Source organism: Megascapheus bottae, chromosome 32 (genome assembly GCF_031878675.1).
Source record: "Megascapheus bottae isolate mThoBot1 chromosome 32, mThoBot2.hap1, whole genome shotgun sequence".
NCBI lineage: Eukaryota > Metazoa > Chordata > Mammalia > Rodentia > Geomyidae > Megascapheus > Megascapheus bottae.
In genome coordinates, this window is record NC_143540.1 from 7,110,574 (window position 1) to 7,129,134 (window position 18,561).

The window sequence follows — 18,561 nt, forward strand, 5'->3', positions numbered from 1 at the left end:
GCAGGTGCATAGCTTTATAATAATAACTAATTTTTAAAAGTTACTACTTGGGGCTTGGAATATGGCTTCGTGGTAGAGTGCTTGCCTAGCATATATGAAGCCCTGGGTTCAATTCCTCAGTACTACATACACAGAAAAAGCTGGAAGTGACACCATGTCTCAAGTGGTAGAGCAGTAGCCTTGAGCACAGAGAGGCTTAGGGACAGAGCCCAGGCGAGAGGCGGGGAAGAAAAGAAAAAAGGAAGGAGGGAGGTAAAATTTTATTAGTTATCTGAAGTCCAATTTTGATCAGGAACCACATACCACATGTTTTGGTTTGCTAAGTGTGGCAACCCTATCCTGGTTTGTGGTACTCAGTGAGAATCTAGACCCCAGTCAAAGATAAAGGATATCAGTACCCTTTGTAACCTGGAAGGCACACATGGTATTGAGAGTAGTCATTGAAAGGAGTGGATTGTGTACCTTATAAAAGTCCCTTTGATATAACTATTTTAATTACATGCAATTTTTAAAAGTAATTCAATATACAATAACAAAAATCAGTGGCTGGAAGCCACTGTAGTGTACAGTGAAGTCTGGCCCTGATTCGTGGAGAGTGGTCGAAAAGTAGGGATGAAAAACCTCTGATGGAAGGCAGGTCCAGTGAGCTCAAGGCTATCATCCTAGATACTTGGGAGGCAGAGATCAGAGGATCATGGTTCAAGACCAGCCAGACCATAGCTGGACACCATGGTATTTTGTGTTAGCTGAGAAACAGAAGTGGGATGTCAGCCCAAGCTATCCTGGACATGCAGCAAGACCCCACCTCAAAAATAACCAAAGCAAAAAAGGGGCTGGAAGCTTAGCTCAAGCGGTGGAGCATCCACTTAGCAAGCTCATGAGCTCTGAGTTTAACCCTCACTATGAAGGGGGGAAAAGTCCCCTTTGATTCTTACGGTGGGAAGTCACTAAGTCCATTTTGAGGTCCTGGGTTCAGCTCCCTGGTATCACATTCACAGAAAAGCTGGAAGGAGTGCTGTGGCTCAGGTGGTAGAGTGCTAATCTCGAGAAAACTCAAGGACAGTGCCCAGGCCCTGAGTTCAAGTCCCAGGACTGGCAAAAAAAAAAAAAAAAAAGCAAATTTTCCAGCCAGGGTCAGGCCCTAGACACTAGACCACATTGTGATGTCCATGTACACATCACTTATAATGCCACTAGCCCCAAAGAATTCAGCAAGTGAGCTCCTGAAGCCAAGCTTCACCCTCCGGCAACCTCCCAAGAACGGGCAGGAACAATACTGAGAACTACAACTCCCAGAAGACCCTCCTCCACCATCGGATGGACTGGCGTGGGCGCGGAGCCTCCTGGGACTTGTAGTCCTACACGGAAGCCCAGTCCGCTAGTCTCCCAGATGGTGACGAGGGACTCCATATCCCAGCATTCCGAGGAGCCGGAAGGCAGGAAGTCAGAGGGCGTCGCGCCCCCGCCCATCCGAGGGCGCGCAAGCGCAGCGTCCCTGTTTGTCGGCCCCTGAGGAGGGAGGTGGTACCGTGGAAGCCCAGATCGAGGCCAAGCCGGAGCTTACCGGACTTGACACAGTCCTGAGCAGACAGAGTGGTCCTGGAGTGGATTCTGGAGGCCTAGTATTGGGTTCGGTGCTAGCCGGGTCACGGGACCTACGGAGCGGACCGGCCGACGTACCGGAGCCTCCCAGGGCCTTCGCTCAGGTCTCGGGTTCGGGACCTAGGCTCCGGCCTGGCGACCAGGCCCGGCGCTTTTCCTGAGGACCCGAGTCCGATCCCACCGAAACCAGAGCCGTCACCGCGGCCATAGTAGGCCAGTGACTAGGCCGGGCCCGGGCCTCCCGTCGGGGCCGACGGGGACGTGGCCCCGGGGAGGCCCCTCGCCCCACCTTTCTCGCCTGCTCTCAGGCCTACGCCCGCCGGGAAGATGCATCGCGCCCTCCCGGGCGCCCGCCAGCACTTGGGGGCCGCCCTGGCCAGTGCCAGTGTGGTGGTGAAGGCGCTGTGCGCGACCGTCCTGCTCTTGTATCTGCTCTCCTTCGCCGTGAACACGGACTGCCTGGCAGTCACCCCGGGCTACCTCTTTCCTCCCAACTTCTGGATCTGGACCCTGGCCACCCATGGGCTGATGGAGCAGCATGTGTGGGACGTGGCCATTAGCCTGGCCACCGTGGTGGTGGCCGGCCGTTTGCTGGAACCCCTCTGGGGGGCCTTGGAGCTGCTTATCTTCTTCTCCGTGGTGAACGTGTCCGTGGGGTTGCTGGGGGCCTTTGCCTACCTTCTCACCTACATGGCTTCCTTCAATTTGGTCTACCTGTTCACCATCCGAATCCACGGTGCCCTGGGCTTTCTAGGTGGGGTCCTGGTGGCGCTCAAGCAAACGATGGGGGACTGTGTGGTCTTGCGAGTGCCCCAGGTGCGTGTCAGTGTCGTCCCGATGCTGTTACTGGCGCTGCTGTTACTCTTGCGACTGGCCACTGTGCTCCAGAGCCCTGCTCTAGCTTCCTACGGCTTTGGGCTGCTGTCCAGTTGGGTGTATCTTCGCTTCTACCAGCGTCATAGCCGGGGCCGAGGGGACATGGCTGACCATTTTGCTTTTGCCACCTTCTTCCCCGAGATCCTGCAGCCTGTGGTGGGGCTGCTGGCGAACTTGGTGCACGGCCTCTTAGTGAAGGTGAAGATATGCCAGAAGACCGTAAAACGCTATGATGTGGGGGCCCCTTCCTCCATCACCATCAGCCTCCCCGGAACGGACCCTCAAGATGCTGAGCGGAGAAGGTACGTGAACCCTCCCCAAACCTTGGTAAGCCAGGAAAGTATTGGTTTATTTATTGTTGGAGTCCATGCAGCTGCTGTGGCAGGTGGGAGACCTAGTGTCAAGTATTGGAGCAAGTCTGTCAGAAAGGAAGAAAAATCTAGTCTTTGGCCTTGAGGAAATCGGTAAGTAGGTGTCTGGGCTGCAGTGCCTGTGTTACTTCCTGCCCAGGCCACTTCACAGGTTTCAATAAATGCCTAGTTGCCTTTGGTACCATGTGAAGCCAAGGTAACTACAGCCCTTGCCTCAGAATCTCCAGATCCGGAACACTAGACCTGTGGGAGGCAGAACCTACCTGTTGGACCATTTTCCCCTGAGAAGGGGGGACAGGGAGACAAGGATCTTTTTAAGAGGTGGTCTGGGCTACCCCAGTTTCTAAGTGGAGAATTATATGCTGTGTTTCTTTGTCTTTTATGAGGGAAGCTTGAGGTATTACCAATACCAAATCCATCCCTCCTCCAGCAAGCCTGTGTCATCAAACTCCATAACCCACCCCAGGAGTCTGCTGACCCTCCCATTTCTGTAAACTAAGCCATCCCCTGCAGCAGCAGTCTCAGCTGAATTATTGACTGGATGATTTGGGCCAGGTCAGGACAAAGCTTTTTAACTTCAGTTAGCTCTTACTCTCCCAGACCTGTGAACTCCTAGCATTCAGGAGAGCCACAGCTCCATTTCCAACACTATTGGTTTTTGGGGTTTTTTTTCCCTTTTTTTGTGGGGGGAGGGGAGGGAGTCATGGGGCTTGAACTCTGGCCTGGGCACTGTCCCTGAGCTCTTCACCTAAAGGTTAGCCATGAGCCACAGCCTCACTTCCCGTTCTCCAGTGATTAATTGGAGTTAAGAGTCTCTTGGCTTTGTATTGCCCAAGCTGGCTTTGAACCATGATCCTCAGATCTCAGCCTGCTGAGTAGCTAGGATTACAAGCATGAGCCACCGCATCTAGCGCCAACATTATTCTTGAATGTGTCTTCAGTGTGTTTTGTTTGGGAGGGGGGGAAGAGGTGTCAGTCTAGTGCAAGTCTTTTTCTTTTTTAATCAGATGTCCTGACTTTACTCACTTGTGAATGGGTCCTTAGCAGAGAGCCCTGTGAATTTAGCAGAAGTTATCGTTGAGCTTACGCTTCACTGAGGCAGCAATTGAAGATAGAACACATCCTTCTTTCAACAAGTGTCCAGTCAGGTGGTCTAAGTTAGTAAATGTTGAAAATCCTCCAAGGCAAGCAAGTCCTAATTCTGGGCTCTACAACCCAGGTCTCTGGTGCTAACTCCTAATGATACGGGTATATCTTGACCTCATCCAGTGCAGATGGGACCCCAAGGGCTAGGCTTGGGAAAGAACTAAGCTTTCCTCAGTTATTCAAGTGGGACCAGACCAGTTGATGGCCCTCCAATGAATAGTCTTGGGACATTCAGAAAACTTCTGTCCAGGATCAAGAAAATAGACAAAGAGGTAGGGTCGGGGTGAGAGCGTAGTCTAATGGTGGTTAACTTCCCTAGAATGGGGGATTGCCCTTCAACCAGCTTGACATCTGATGCATGCCACTTCCACATCCAAAGAGCTACTAGAACCAGGCAAGATGTCCCATTTGTCTTCTTTGACCCTTATGAAGAGTGACTAGATCAGCTTTGGCAGGCTTTAGACAGGTCTGTTAAGGGCATATCCAACATGGCGGTCTGGACAGAAATAGGGAAGGACCTTCCTGTCAGTGCCAACTTACCATGTGCCAGGTTGGAAGGCAGGAGGGAAACCTTGCTGGGATTTCTTTGTATATGTCCTTGTCCTATTCCTTGGCATGATGGCATTGTGGTTCTCTGCTAGGACCTAGAAGGCTACACATGCTGTCTCTGTTGCTGACACAGAGAAGCTGAGGCATCAGGAGACCCCAGTTTCCATGTTGGCAGTATTGCCTAATAGCAGTGGTCATTGCAGTCCTGGTGGGCAAGGATACGGAGTCACCTGTTAAAACCTTTTTCTGTGGACTTGCCCACCTCCCCTAAAGTGGTGCTTCAGAGGGTTACCCCTGGCAACAGCAAGCTCTGGCTTCTCTTCCTTCTGTAGGGCTCTACTAAGTGTCTATTCTAACCTAGGTCTTGGTGGCTCTAAGGGATTCTCCTGGAATAAAGGTATCCATGGCCTGATCCAAGCTGGTCCTTCGTTAATAGTATTCTAGCAGTGTCCAGGGAGGAACTCCTATCCCAGGACTTACCCACTCCACTCATCTGAACTGGAGTACCAGGTCTGCCCACTCCTAGCCACCCTATTCAGATCCATTCCTGGTCATCAGCCTGGTGGACATCCAGCTATTTTCAGCCTGGAGGTGCACTGGCTATGGACATGATAGCATCTGGACCCTTATTTTGATGGCAGAATGGGTTCTCATTCAATCTAACTTCTGGGGAGTCTTGGGCCCTGCATGGAGAAGGGGAAATAAGGAAATCTAGGTGAGGAGTCTGTCAGTAGAGTTCCCGGTGCAGACAAAGGTACGTTATGGGGCAAGGGTACAAGGAACGAGCTAAGCCCAAACCCAGAGTGACCTGTCCTCTCTCCTCTAACCTCAGGCAACTGGCTCTGAAGGCTCTCAATGAGCGGCTGAAGAGAGTGGAAGACCAGTCTGTTTGGCCCAGTATGGATGACGATGAAGAGGATTCTGGGGCCAAAGTGGAAAGCTCACTGCCCTCAGAAAAAGCTTCCATACCCCCAGGAAAGGGGACTGCCCCAGAATCCAGTCTCATCACCTTCGAGGCAGCTCCCCCACAGCTGTAACTCCAGACCGCCTTGAGTGTAAGACCTCCGCTCCTAAATCCCTTGATGCCTCTCAGCTACTCCAGAGCTCTGACTGCTCTGAGAGGGAAGAAGGCCTGCCAGGGGCTTCCGAAGCCTTCTCTGTGTCTCGCCAACACTACCCGGGACCCTTGCTATCTGGTTCTAACTCCAGACAACCACTATGTCAGGCTTGGGGCCTCTGAGGCATCAGCTAATCCAGGCCCCCATGTGAGGTAAGATTGGACCTCAGCAGGCAGCCCTAAGTAAGTGACTGCAGGGACACTGGTGCCACAGCTCCTGAGCTGGTCCTCATATCTGGAACTGGTTGCCAGGAGCCCTGAGCCAAGGCAAGGATCTGCATTTGCCAAAAAAACAACAACAACAAAAACGTTGTGAGGGCCCAGCCAGTGCAGGAGGCAGTGGTGGGGCTACACTTCCCTGCCCATCTCCAGAAAGACTGTGTTCATGCCAGGGTTTCTTATTTCCCTCTGCTGTGGCAGTGACTGATGCCAGGCCAGAACAACCACAGCCTCCAGGTATTTTCTACAGGACCACTTGAGTGGGCAGTTCTGCCCGGCCTCACAGTATCAATAAAGCAGTTCTTTGAGGTATGGCTCCTGGGCTCTGTCAGACCAGCTTGTGCAGCCTTTTTAATTTACTTTCCCCGCTTGTCAGTGGTGGGGCTTGAAACTCAGGGGACTGTCCCTGAACTCTTTCTGCTCAAGGCTAGCACTCTACCACTTTGAGTCACAGCACTACTTGCAGTTTTCTGGTATTCACTGGAGAAAAGCCTCACAGACTTCCCTGCTGTGGCTGGCTTTGAACTGCAGTTGTCAGAGCGCAGCCTCCTGAGTAGCTAGGATTGCAGGCACCAGTCACCAGCGTCCAGCTGCAGTCTCCTTATGCTCAGCTGCAAAGGTAGTCTTTACTGGGTCCAAGGGCTCAAGCGCCATGACCACTTCTACCCTCATTCTCCTTCCCTCCATCACTACATGCCCACTGCCAGCCTTCCCAGAGCCATTCCCCCGATGGCCCTCCACCTCATCCAGAGAATCAGACAAATCATAAATTCTTGCTCACATGAGTGTTTCATGCTTAACAGTGACAAAGCCCTTCCCCAGCTCCTATTCTGTCACCGTCTAAGATAATGGGAAGGACATACTGCTGTACTACGCAGTCTTGGGAACCACGGGAGACTCAGTAGCCAGATCCCGGGGACCTGTATCCTGGGAGAATTCCACCATTCAAGAAGGAGTCCCCGCCTTGCCCAGCTGCCCATTCTCTCATGTTGATGGCTTGAGCAAGAACTACCTTCCAACTCTGGGGTGCTCTTCCCATCAGTCTTTTATTATTTTTACTTATTTCTCTCCATAATATCTGGACGTAACCAGTAAAAGTATGAGCTAGGGAGGCAGTGCTCACCCCCAATTTCATCCACACATGATTCATGCTTCTCTGCGGAGGTGGTGAGAGAAGGCAAAGGGAGGCGCTCTAACGTGAGGAGCAAATGTGTCACACGGATCTCCTACCCTGACTGCCCCAGCGCCTGAACTTTCCCCAGGCCCCATCAGCTAGGAGAGTCCAGGAAGTACCCCGTCTCAGCTCCTGCGCAGGCATAAATCCAGGCTTCCTCTTGGCTAAGAAGAGTTCACGGTTGGATCCTCTTGCGGTATAAGTAGGCGTTACTCACCTGGTTCATGATAACCAAGCTGGTGAGGACCGGGCATAGCACAGCCAAGTACCAGGCCCCACCAGTGACAGTGGCAGTGAACCAGAGTGAGCACATGCCCAACAGGAGGCTGGCACTACCCAGCAAGTATCCCACTAACCCAGAAGTAGCATGATAGAGCTTGAGCTTTGCCAGGGGCCATCGAGGCAGCAGCTTCGGGTACAGCAGTCCCACCCCACCTGAGCACTGCAGTCCTGCCCACAGCACAGCCAGCAGCCCTGCCTGCCCATGCCGAGTCACCAGGTGGGCTTTGCCAAGCTGCTCTTTGTGGAGGATGACAAGACCTAGGCCCAACAGTGCGCACAGCAGAGCCAGCAGCTGCAGCACCCAATGGCAGCGTGCTCGGCCCTTCCGTGACAGGGAATGCAGCAACGAACTCTCCGGAGAGAACACCAGCAATGCCTCGGTCATCAGGAAGGAAAACTGAGGAGAAAGGATGGGAAACTCAAGTGAGGGTATCGTCCCAGCAACAAGGCTAACCTTCAGGATTCCCCTTCATTCTCTCCCCACGGAAGAGACTAGAGGGTGGGGCACAAGTAGAGAACTCTATCTAGGATAACACCTGAGCTAACTAGCTTTGTGAGAGGTGCCTCTCCAGACTTCTTCCCCGATGCTGTTCTGAAATGTCATCTCTGCTATATTACCCAGCAAACAAGGCTTGAGATAGGGCTACAATAAATGATTCACAAGCTTTGTTTCCCTCTCATGAGGCTGGATACTGTTACTTGGCAAAAGCTGGCCACACGGGTGCACTGTTTCAGAGACAGTGAGATGCATCACCATACATTAAAGTTTAGAAAAACGACAGAGGGGCCTCCAAACATCATTTCTCAGCTTTCTGCCTGGGTGGGAGTTTCTCCATTTTATGCTTATAGAAACATCACCAATTAGTCCTGCAGGAGCAGTTGGAGCATATATCCCCTATAAACAGATACTAAATGTCCACAAGGACTCAGAGGCCACCAGGGCCACCACCCAGGCCCATGTTCCCACCCATAGACCTGTCCAAGCCCACTACTTACAGCCAGTGACATAAGCACAGGGTGCCAGGAGAACAGGCCTGGAATGAAAAAAAGACCTTGGGTTGAGGCAAGAAGAAACCAATTACCAATCCTAAGGAATACTGGCCCACCACCTAGGGAGGTGTTGGCAAAATGTAAGTGCCATCTGCAATGAGCTGACCCCGCCCCATCTCTTCCTGGACCAGAGGCCATACTTTGCTACTTCTCTGGCAGCTCCCTTTTCCCTCCACCGCCACCTGAGATAAAGCTAAATAAAGCACACTAAGACAAGGATGGAGGCCAGGTACTGGGTGAGGCCTAATGAAATGGGCAGAGTCCTCCATACCCACCTGCTCCAAACAGAGCACAGAATTATTCCTCAACTTATAGGCCCGATAATGGGAGTCAGGCCCAAGATTCCCAGCTACCTTCCCCCCCCCCCCAATTGCCTTACCCTTCCCTGAAGTCAACAAAATTATACTTACTGGACCCAGGCCTGGCAAGTACAGCCACAAAGATGGTAAAGCCAAGAGCCACGAGGTGGGCTGCAGCCCCAGAGGCAGTGCGCAGAGCTCGGTAGATCCGCGACTCAGTCTCCACAGAAAGGGCCATAATCAGCCCAGCCGATAGCTGTAGCCTGAAAACATACCAGCGTTCAAAAGAGTCGTGTACCCACTGTCCACACCTCTCACTGGAGAAAGGGGCTCCTGAGCAGAAATGTCACCCTCTTCCAACAAGCTATGACAAGCACAGACTGAGAACCAGCACGAAGAATAAGCATAACTTGCCAGCAGACGACCAGCAGCCTGGCAGCATCGACCGAAGGGCATCTACCTGTTTCTGAACTGGTACTGATCGCTATAGACCACCTTTCAGGTAGAAAACTACAATTCCCATAGTGCACCGCCCTGGCGCTGCCCAGCACACCGGCTGGAGCAGGCGTGGAGCACGACTGGAATTGTAGTTCCCTAAGTTAAGCACGGATCCCTACACTCGCTGTCTCTCCACGTGCCGCTAACATGCTGCCCTTCCAGAGCAGGGATTTGCTTTTTCTCACCTGCAGACTACAATTTGATGCGGTGGTTTCCTCCAAATCAAACTGGATACGCGGGCCCCTGCCGCTTGCGCGCGCCGTCGCTTTGTCGCGGAAGCGCTTCACTTCCGGGTGAGACGTCCGCCCACCGGGACTTCCTGAGACAAGCCCCGCCCCTCCCTGCTCGCCCACCAGTTACGCCTCCGAATGGCACTGCGCGTGCGCAGTTGAGCCGAGGGCTTCCCTGTGGAGTGCACGCCCTGGGCCTGCGTGACCTGGGCCCCAGGCCCCGCTGCTCTCGGACAAGTGTGCCTGGCGTGAGATTGCCTCCGCGCAAGGGACAAGGGCTGCGGACTCGGGACCAGCTAGCGCCATGGGCAGTAGCTGTCGCATCGAATGCATATTCTTCAGCGAGTTCCACCCCACACTGGGACCCAAGATCACCTATCAGGTGTGCCTCTGGGGCTCTGGGGATTGGGCAGGGAGAGGGCCGCTCTCCAGCTCTGCTGCTGACTATATATGTATATATATGTAGTGGGATTCCCGGTTCTGCAGGCAGACATGACATTCATTAGCGGATAATTGTGATCGGGTTGGATGCTTAAGACCCAAGTCACCGGTTTCTGGTGTAGGGAAGGAGCCACGACATCATAAAGCATCGCTCGTGGGAAATCAGGGCTATGGGACTCAAGGGAGGTGCCAGGTCTCTCAGAAAGTACGGTGAGTGGGCCGTGAGGGTCCCTGGATTGAAACTTAAATGATGCATGGGAAGATAAGCCAATGAAAACAGAGCTTGAGTTTGGAAGACACAAAGGAGTAGAAGGCTGGAGAAGAGAACTGGAGCTAAAGATGGAGGATGACAGCCTTTCTACTCCGCTTAGCTCCCAGTGTGTACTGAGGGACCTCTTGCCACTTCCCTTCCCAGGTCCCTGAGGACTTCATCTCCCGGGAGCTGTTTGACACAGTCCAAGTGTACATCATCACCAAGCCAGAGCTACAGAACAAGCTCATCACTGTGTGAGGCCCTAGTTGGTTGGGGATGAAGGAATCGCAGGAGGAGGAAGGGACTGGCAGGGAACTGGCTTGGGAGCAAGGGTGACTCTGTTCTACTTCTCCAGCACAGCCATGGAAAAGAAGCTGATCGGCTGTCCCGTGTGCATCGAACACAAGAAGTATAGCCGAAATGCTCTCCTCTTCAACCTAGGCTTTGTGTGTGATGCCCAGGCTAAGACCTGTGCCCTTGAGCCCATTGTTAAAAAGCTGGCTGGCTACCTGACAACCCTGGAGGTTTGCTATGAGATGGGCTTGGGGGTATGGGCAGGTAGAGTTGTAAAAAGTGTTCCTATGCCTCCAGAACCCCACTGACTCTGAGCAGCAGCTTCAGGACCCAGTCAGGGCAGCCAGCCAGGAACCCTGAGTTAAACCCACCATACTGTTCATGTTCTATCCAGCTAGAGAGCAGCTTTGTGTCCACGGAGGAGAGCAAGCAGAAGTTGGTACCCATCATGACCATCTTACTGGAGGAGCTTAACGCCTCTGGCCGGTGCACCCTGCCCATCGGTATGGCCCAGCCTCTTCAAAGACAGCTGATAGAAGAGGGATGGGACAGGAGAAGCGACAGAAGATGATGGAAGGCACTGGGGGAGGACAAAACCCTTGAAAAATCTGGTGGGCAGGAAATAACCTAACAGAGGTGATGATGCAGGTGGAAAGCCTCGTATGCATATTCTTTCCCCTCTTCTGGACTTTAGTTTCTCACTCCATAAATTGGGAAGCATGACCATCTCCAGAGCTGTCTGCCTGCCTCAAATATTGCTGGGGGGTGTGGATGTTAACCGAGGGCCTCTTGGGAAAGATGACACTGAGGATGTGGGTGGGTCCCCTGCAGATGAATCCAACACCATCCACTTGAAGGTGATAGAGCAGCGGCCGGATCCTCCTGTAGCCCAGGAGTATGATGTGCCTGTCTTTACCAAGGACAAGGAAGATTTCTTCAACTCACAGTGGGACCTCACCACACAGCAGGTATGGCTTCTGTCCCTGGGTTGCATTAACCTTGGGGTTTCGACAGCCTCGGCCTCATCCTATCCCTGTTGACCCTGCCATGGTCTGCCTAGATCCTTCCCTACATCGACGGTTTCCGCCATGTCCAGAAAATCTCTGCCGAGGCGGATGTGGAGCTCAATCTGGTGCGCATCGCCATCCAGAACTTGCTGTGAGTGGGGCTGTAGGGCTCAGCCAAGCACGCTTCTGAGTGGGGGGCTGGGAAGGCCTGGCCCTTAGACATTAAGTTCAGCTCTCTCCCCCAGGTATTATGGCGTCGTAACACTGGTGTCAATCCTCCAGGTAGGTGAGACAGTTACGTGTGGGATCATATGGCTGGGCCAGTCCAGGTTGGCCTCACAACCCCTTCACTCAGACCCCTGTGCCTTCTCCTCTCTAGTATTCCAATGTATACTGCCCAACACCCAAGGTGCAGGATCTGGTGGATGACAAGTCCTTACAGGAAGCATGTCTGTCCTACGTGACCAAGCAAGGTAGTGGCAAGCTCTGGGGGTGACCAACTTGAAGACAGCAGGGCCACCTGGCAAGCTGACACTTGGTATCCCCAGGGCACAAAAGGGCCAGCCTCCGGGATGTCTTCCAGCTGTACTGCAGCCTTAGCCCTGGCACCACAGTGCGAGATCTCATTGGCCGTCACCCCCAGCAGCTACAGCACGTTGATGAACGGTCAGAGGGGCAATTCCTGGGCATGGGGTTACCTGAGGGCAGTCAGGAAACAGGGAAATCCATTGAGCAGAGCCTCTGACATGGCTCGTCTATAGACAGTTGTTTTGTGTTTTTTTTTTTTGGGGGGGGGGCTTTGTGGCCACTGAGAGAACACTGAAGGAAAGACTGCAGTAAATGGTTGGCCTGGCTGGAAGGAAGCCCCAGCAGGGTATCACTCCTCTTTCCTAACCCTTACTCTAGGAAGCTGATCCAATTTGGGCTTATGAAGAACCTCATCCGACGACTACAGAAGTATCCAGTCCGGGTGTCTCGGGAAGAGCGAAGCCACCCTGCCCGGCTTTACACAGGCTGCCACAGCTATGATGAGATCTGCTGCAAGACAGGTAGAGGCAGACAAAGAAGCCCAGCTGAAATCAGGTCAGGGTAGCCAGGCCAAGTCCACTCACTTCACTTCCCCCGCTCCGCCCCAGGCATGAGCTACCATGAGCTGGATGAACGGCTGGAAAATGACCCTAACATCATCATCTGCTGGAAGTGAGACTGACCGGCTAGGATGTTATTTTCTTTTGACAACTCCCTTCTGCTAAGCCCTCTGCCTGATGCATGGGAACTCGACAAGTAGGCTAATCCATGTTGTGTGGAGGTTGACCCTCACTTCTGTAAATAAAATCATTAATTTCAACCTACTTTTCTTGAGTACTGCCTCAGCCGGTTTTTACTGGAGACCTAGCATTCGTCATGTTCCTGGCGTGCTGGAGCGCCATCTGGTGGTCAGAACTGGCACTGGACAAGTACCAGAAAAAAACGTGGGGATGAAATTTAAATTGGGTTGGGTGCAGGGACTACTTTGGATTAAAGCAAAAAAGATATTGCTAGCCAATGGCTCATGCCTGTATCCTAACTACTCAGGAGGAGACAAGACCAGCCTGGTAGAAAAGCCCACAAAACTATCTCCAGTCAGTCAGGGGCTACAACAGAAGAAGTAAGAGAAAGGCCCTGCGCTGGTGGCTTACACCTGTAATTGTAGTGCCTCAGGAGGCTGAGATCTGAGGACCAGGGTTCCCAGCCAGGTGATGCAGGAAAGTCTGTGAGACTTTGAACTCCAATTAAACACCTAAAAGCTGGACATGAAGGTGTGGTTCAAATGATAGAGGGCTAGCCTTGAGAAAAATTTTGTAAAAAGCTCAATAATGACGGGGCCGGAAGTGTGCCCTAGTGGTAGAGTGCTTGTCTAGCGTGCACGAAGACCCGGGCTCCATTCCTCAGTACCACATACACAGAAAAGCCAGGAGTGGTATTGTGGTTCAAGTGGTAGAGCACCGGCCTTGAAGAAGAAGACCAAGGACAGTGCACAGGCCTGAGTTCAAGCCCAAGGACTGGGGGTGGGGGTGGGGGTGGGGGAGCTCAGTGACCGCACCCAGGCCGAGTTCAAGGCCAAGGATTGGCACCGCGGGAAAGGGGCGTGGTGGGCTGGATTCGATAAACAGAGGAAGGAGGAAACCACAGGGAGCGGCATCCCCGAGGGGAACTAGTGGAGGTCCCATTTAATCCGCTCGGGGCGATTCGATTTTATGACCAGGGAGAGAATCCAGGCGGCCGGAACGCAGCTCCGGGAAGGTTCGTGGGCGGGGCCCGGGCGCCGGGGGCGGGGCCTCTGCGCCGGGGGCGGGGCCCGGGCCCAGGGGGCGGGGCCCGGACTCCGACCGCAGGGCGCAGACGCGAGGAAGCCCAACAGGTTTCCATGGCGCTGAGGACACACGCGCTCAAACCGCCGGGCAACTAACTGAACTGCCCAGACCCCACCGGAATCGGTCACCCCCACCCGTCTGCTACCGGAGGTTTCTGGGACCCTCGATCCCCCGACATGGGCGACTTGGAGCTGCTCCTGCCCGGGGAGGCGGATGTCCTGGTCCGGGGTCTGCGCAGCTTCCCGCTACGCGAGATGGGCTCTGAAGGGTGAGGAAGCCGGGACAGGCGTCGTCACCCTGTCCCTGAGCTGGGAGCTTAGGCCTGGGGGAAGGGGTTGCCCCCTTTTCTCCTCCGGTGAGGAGACACAAGCTCTCCGAGATGGGGACAGGATGGCTCCTGGCCCTCTCTAGCCCTAAGCTAGGCTTCAGGAGGACCCAGCTCCCATCACTACTTCGGCACATGGCTGCCCGCAAATGCACACACACACCCCAACTCTGGGACAGGTGGAGCCAGCAGCACGAGCACCTGGAGAAGCTGAATATGCAAGCCATCCTCGACGCCTCGGTCAGCCAGGGAGAGCCCATCCAGGAGCTGCTGGTCACCCACGGGAAGGTAGGCCACCATCAGGCTCGCCCTGCCCCTCGCCCCGCCCCTCGGAAGAAGTGGCGCCTGCCCCTCCCAGAGGGGAAAGAGGAATGTGTTACTTTTTATTATGATGATATGTTTTCTGGTAGTGCCTGGGGTTTAAACTCAGGGCACTGCAAGTGCTCCAACACTGGAGTTCCATTTCCAGCCCTTTTTGCTTGCTTTAATAATCTTTTAGACAGGGTCTTGTGGTTATGTTCAGACCTCTATTATCCCTATCTATGCCTCTCACATAGCTGGGATTACAGAGAGAAACCGCCACGGCCAGCTTTTTGTTGGGATGGGATCTCACCCACTTTTTGCAGAGGCTGATCTTGATTCTCTGATCTCCATCTCCCTGAGTAACAGGAATTACAACCATGAGCTATCAAACTTGCATCCCACCTTTTTATTTTTTGTTTGCCAATAGGTCTGGCTATATAAAATAACCCAGACTGGCCAACATAGCAAGACTCAGTTTGCTTATGTATGCCTGTAATTCTTCCTTTCTCCACGCTAGGATTACAGGCACACATCAGCATACCTTTGCTACATTTCCATTTGTACTCTTACTGAACAGGACCTAGGCATGACAGACTTGTGGCTGGAAGTGAATGGATTAGGAAGAACATACTTCCTAGAATAGACTCAAGGAAATACCTGCAAGGTTCTCACCAAGGTGGAGTGGAACTTTGCCACAGAAAGATACAGTATTTCCAACAACAGGAGTGGGGTTGGAAGCAGGGATGTTAGAAACCAGAGAAAATCCTGGCAGTGTGATTGGCTAGGGGATGTGACTGGTACATAACACGAGACATCACTTGACACTTGGGTCCCTCTCTAAGAAAAAAAGCAGAGCCCACTGTTAGGGTACGAATGGGGTGCTGTCCTAACCAGCCCTGAGTAAGAGTGAGGCCAAGACATACAAAGACAAGGCAAAAGGAAGGACATGGGCAAGAAAGCCTAACAGAGTTGCTTAGATGAAGAGGAAGGGAGTCACACACACACATACACACACACACACACACGTACAAAGAGCAAGGTAGTCAGGACAGAATAGGAGCCATTGACAGGAAGTATGAAGAATGTTTCTACACAGATGTTGAGGGAAGCTGGAAATGATGGTCTAAGATACAATAAACAAGTTGGGGAAAGGTACATAGGAAGCCTAAGAATGTGGCTTAGTGGTGTAGAGTGCTTGCCTAGCATGCATGAAGCCCTGGGTTCAATTCTTTGGTACCACATACACAGAAAAGGCTGGAAGCGGCACTGGGGCTCAAATGGCAGAGTACTAACCTTATACAAAACAGGAACATTGCCTAGGCCCTGAGTTCAAGCTTTCAGGACTGGCAAAAAACAAAGGAAGAAAGAAAACTGGGCCTTATCATAGCCTAGAGGGTTGCTAGGCTAGGGCAGGTCCACCTTATCCTTACCTTGGTCCCTTCCCTACTCTTCAAAGATCCCTACATTGGTGGAAGAGCTGATTGCAGTGGAGATGTGGAAGCAGAAGGTGTTTCCTGTGCTGTGCAAGCTGGAGGACTTCAAGCCCCAGAACACTTTCCCCATATACATGGTGGTAAGCTAGGGCCCTGGCTTGCATCCCTTCGGAGACAGATGGTAGCCCCTAGCTCTCCATGCAGCCCAGGCCTCATCCTTCTCGTTGACAGGTTCACCATGAGGCCTCGATCATTAACCTCCTAGAGACAGTGTTCTTCCACAAGGTAGGGCAAAATAGTGCTACCCAGAGCCCATTGTACCAGGTCACAGGGCTTGGGTGGTGAGAGCAGCAGTAAATTTCCCCTGCTCAACCCCCAGGAGGTGTGTGAGTCAGCAGAGGACACTGTCTTGGACCTGGTGGACTACTGCCACCGCAAACTGACCCTGCTGGTGGCTCGCACTAGCCGCGGTGTCCCCTCTGAAGAAGAGGAGCCCCAGGACAGTACCCCGATGCAGGTGGGCTGAGGTCTCCTGGCATTGGCAAAGCCTAGCGATGGCACAGCCAGGGGATTGCACGGGTCGAACACTACTCCCTCTCACATGCAGGAACTTCAGAAACAGGCAGAGCTGATGGAATTTGAGATTTCATTGAAAGCCCTTTCAGTGCTGCGCTACATCACAGACTGTGTGGACAGGTGGGCAGTCCCCCAGGACTGTGGCCTATAAAGGAAGGCTGTAAGCCTCAGCCTGGAATCTCCTCTTACCTTTTTCTTCCTCACCCCTGCTCCTAGCCTATCCTTGAACACCTTGAGCCGCATGCTCAGCACTCACGATCTGCCTTGCCTCCTGGTGGAACTGTTGCAGCACAGTCCCTGGACCCGACAGGAAGGAGGTAAGGTCTTTCTCCACTGCCCAAGCCCCTAACTCTGTTTCCAGGACTTCCTATCGCACTAAAAGGAAGGGGTAGCTTGTACACAGGCAGGCAAACCCCACTCCCTAGCCTTCAAAGGATGTCAGGACAGGCCTAGACCTTGCTCTGTAGCAGGCCAAGCCTACATAGCCACTACTAAGGACTCAGCAATGTTCTGGGGCCAGGGATAGCACAGCCTGCTAAGTTCTTTGGCCCAGGGACTCTCCAAGCCCTCATGACTGGCTCACTTTCAAAGAGAAAGAAACTCTTGCCCCTCCCCCACCCCACACACATACACCCGTGAGCTGGTTCTTCTCCCCAGGCAAGCTGCAACGATTTGAGGGTGGCCGTTGGCAGACAGCAGTCCCCTCAGAGCAGCAAAAGCTGAGCAAGCTGGACGGGCAAGTGTGGATCGCCCTGTACAACCTGCTGCTAAGCCCTGAGGCCCGGGCCCGTTATTGCTTCACAAGCTTTGCTAAGGGACAGCTGCTCAAGGTGGGGATTCCTTCCTGCACGGCCCCAACCTTCCACATACCAGACATCCCCAATTATATCCCTATGGATTATCTCTGCTCCACTCACCTCTACCCCCTCCTCCTTCCTGCGGCTTCAGATGACAGAAGCTAGTGGAGCATAAGCCCCGTAAGATAACTCCAACCCCAAACCAAGCCCTCTCAGTTCCTTGGCCCTCTGGCCAACACCTGTTTCACACCAGTCTTCCCTGGTCATGCTTGCAGCTTCGGGCCTTCCTCACAGACACGCTACTTGACCAGTTGCCCAACCTGGCAGACCTCAAGGATTTCCTGGCCCACCTGGCACTGGCAGAAACCCAGCCCCCTAAGAAGGACCTGGTGTTGGAACAGGTAGGCACCTGAAAAAAAAAATGAGTCATTCCAGGTCCACTGTCCACTTTGCTAGCTTCTTCCTTTCCTTCCCAATTATTCTTCCCATAGATCCCAGAAATCTGGGAACGACTGGAACGAGAAAACAGAGGCAAGTGGCAGGCCATAGCTAAGCACCAGCTTCAGAATGTGTTCAGCCCCTCTGAGCAGGACCTCCGGCTGCAGGCACGAAGGCAAGGCCTGATAAGTTTATCAGAAAAGAGGGGAGATGGATGAAGGTGGCATGGATGTGGGCAAGAGTGCCCAGCCCAATCAGGCCCTCTGAACTCATCCCCAGGTGGGCTGAGACCTACAGGCTAGACTTGCTGGAGGCGGTGGCTCCCGAGAGGCCCCACTGTGCCTCCTGCAATGCAGAGGCCTCTAAGCGCTGCTCAAGATGCCAGAATGAGTGGTACTGCTGCAGGTGATGGTACCCCAAGACACTAAACCCCTCGGCCCCACCACACCCGGGGACCCCCACAAGCACCTCACCCTCAGGAACTCACTTTTGGCCCACTTTGACCGCAGGGAGTGCCAAGTCAAGCACTGGGAGAAGCATAAAAAGGCTTGTGTCCTGTCAGCCCAGGGTGACAGAGCCAAGTGAAGTCTGCAGCCACCGAGAGTTAACCAAGGCAACCCATCCAGAAGGCACCCCTGAATTTCAGAATCTCAGTCTGGTCCCTGCCAGACCCCAGTTCCTGGGTAGTTAGTACCCACAGGCCAAGTACAGCTGCTGACCCCTCTCTCCCTGTCCCCAGTGAAGTCCCCACCCATTAACTAGGTGGAGGGTGAAGTCATGAGCCTTTAGTAAACTGGGGGTGTGAAGCACGAAGCCTGCATGGGTGGGGGAGACCAGGGCAGGATGTGGTAATCCTCTTTCCCCTAGTACAGTAAACATAACCTCCAGAAACATGCCTGTCTCTGTGTGACACTTTGCTGTCCTCCA

At 53.3% G+C, this 18,561-nt stretch overlaps 4 protein-coding genes across 4 annotated transcripts; 3 read left to right on the forward strand and 1 right to left on the reverse strand.

Annotated features, from left to right (window-relative positions):
* The first annotated feature begins 1,445 nt into the window (after positions 1–1,445).
* Tmem115 (transmembrane protein 115) lies at positions 1,446–6,211 on the forward strand. Its single transcript, XM_090323366.1, has 2 exons — positions 1,446–2,780; positions 5,377–6,211. The coding sequence occupies exons 1-2, from the start codon at positions 1,930–1,932 to the stop codon at positions 5,579–5,581; spliced, it is 1,056 nt and encodes a 351-aa protein (XP_090179492.1). The 5' UTR covers positions 1,446–1,929; the 3' UTR covers positions 5,582–6,211.
* A 703-nt stretch (positions 6,212–6,914) lies between these two features.
* Positions 6,915–9,490, reverse strand: Cyb561d2 (cytochrome b561 family member D2). Its single transcript, XM_090323158.1, has 4 exons — positions 9,369–9,490; positions 8,797–8,948; positions 8,333–8,370; positions 6,915–7,733 (listed from the first exon to the last, which is right to left on the reverse strand). Exons 2-4 carry the CDS (start codon positions 8,921–8,923, stop codon positions 7,230–7,232), a joined length of 669 nt encoding a protein of 222 aa, XP_090179284.1. The 5' UTR covers positions 8,924–8,948; positions 9,369–9,490; the 3' UTR covers positions 6,915–7,229.
* A 109-nt stretch (positions 9,491–9,599) lies between these two features.
* Nprl2 (NPR2 like, GATOR1 complex subunit) lies at positions 9,600–12,770 on the forward strand. The gene is made up of 11 exons (XM_090323159.1): positions 9,600–9,795; positions 10,270–10,361; positions 10,463–10,631; positions 10,796–10,904; positions 11,233–11,369; positions 11,462–11,559; positions 11,654–11,690; positions 11,788–11,881; positions 11,957–12,074; positions 12,315–12,457; positions 12,545–12,770. Exons 1-11 carry the CDS (start codon positions 9,718–9,720, stop codon positions 12,610–12,612), a joined length of 1,143 nt encoding a protein of 380 aa, XP_090179285.1. The 5' UTR covers positions 9,600–9,717; the 3' UTR covers positions 12,613–12,770.
* Positions 12,771–13,778: 1,008 nt separating this feature from the next.
* On the forward strand, positions 13,779–18,527 carry Zmynd10 (zinc finger MYND-type containing 10). The gene is made up of 12 exons (XM_090323400.1): positions 13,779–14,030; positions 14,267–14,375; positions 15,847–15,963; positions 16,055–16,108; positions 16,203–16,340; positions 16,431–16,519; positions 16,616–16,716; positions 17,057–17,229; positions 17,472–17,597; positions 17,688–17,809; positions 17,914–18,039; positions 18,144–18,527. Exons 1-12 carry the CDS (start codon positions 13,939–13,941, stop codon positions 18,217–18,219), a joined length of 1,323 nt encoding a protein of 440 aa, XP_090179526.1. The 5' UTR covers positions 13,779–13,938; the 3' UTR covers positions 18,220–18,527.
* Positions 18,528–18,561: the final 34 nt, after the last annotated feature.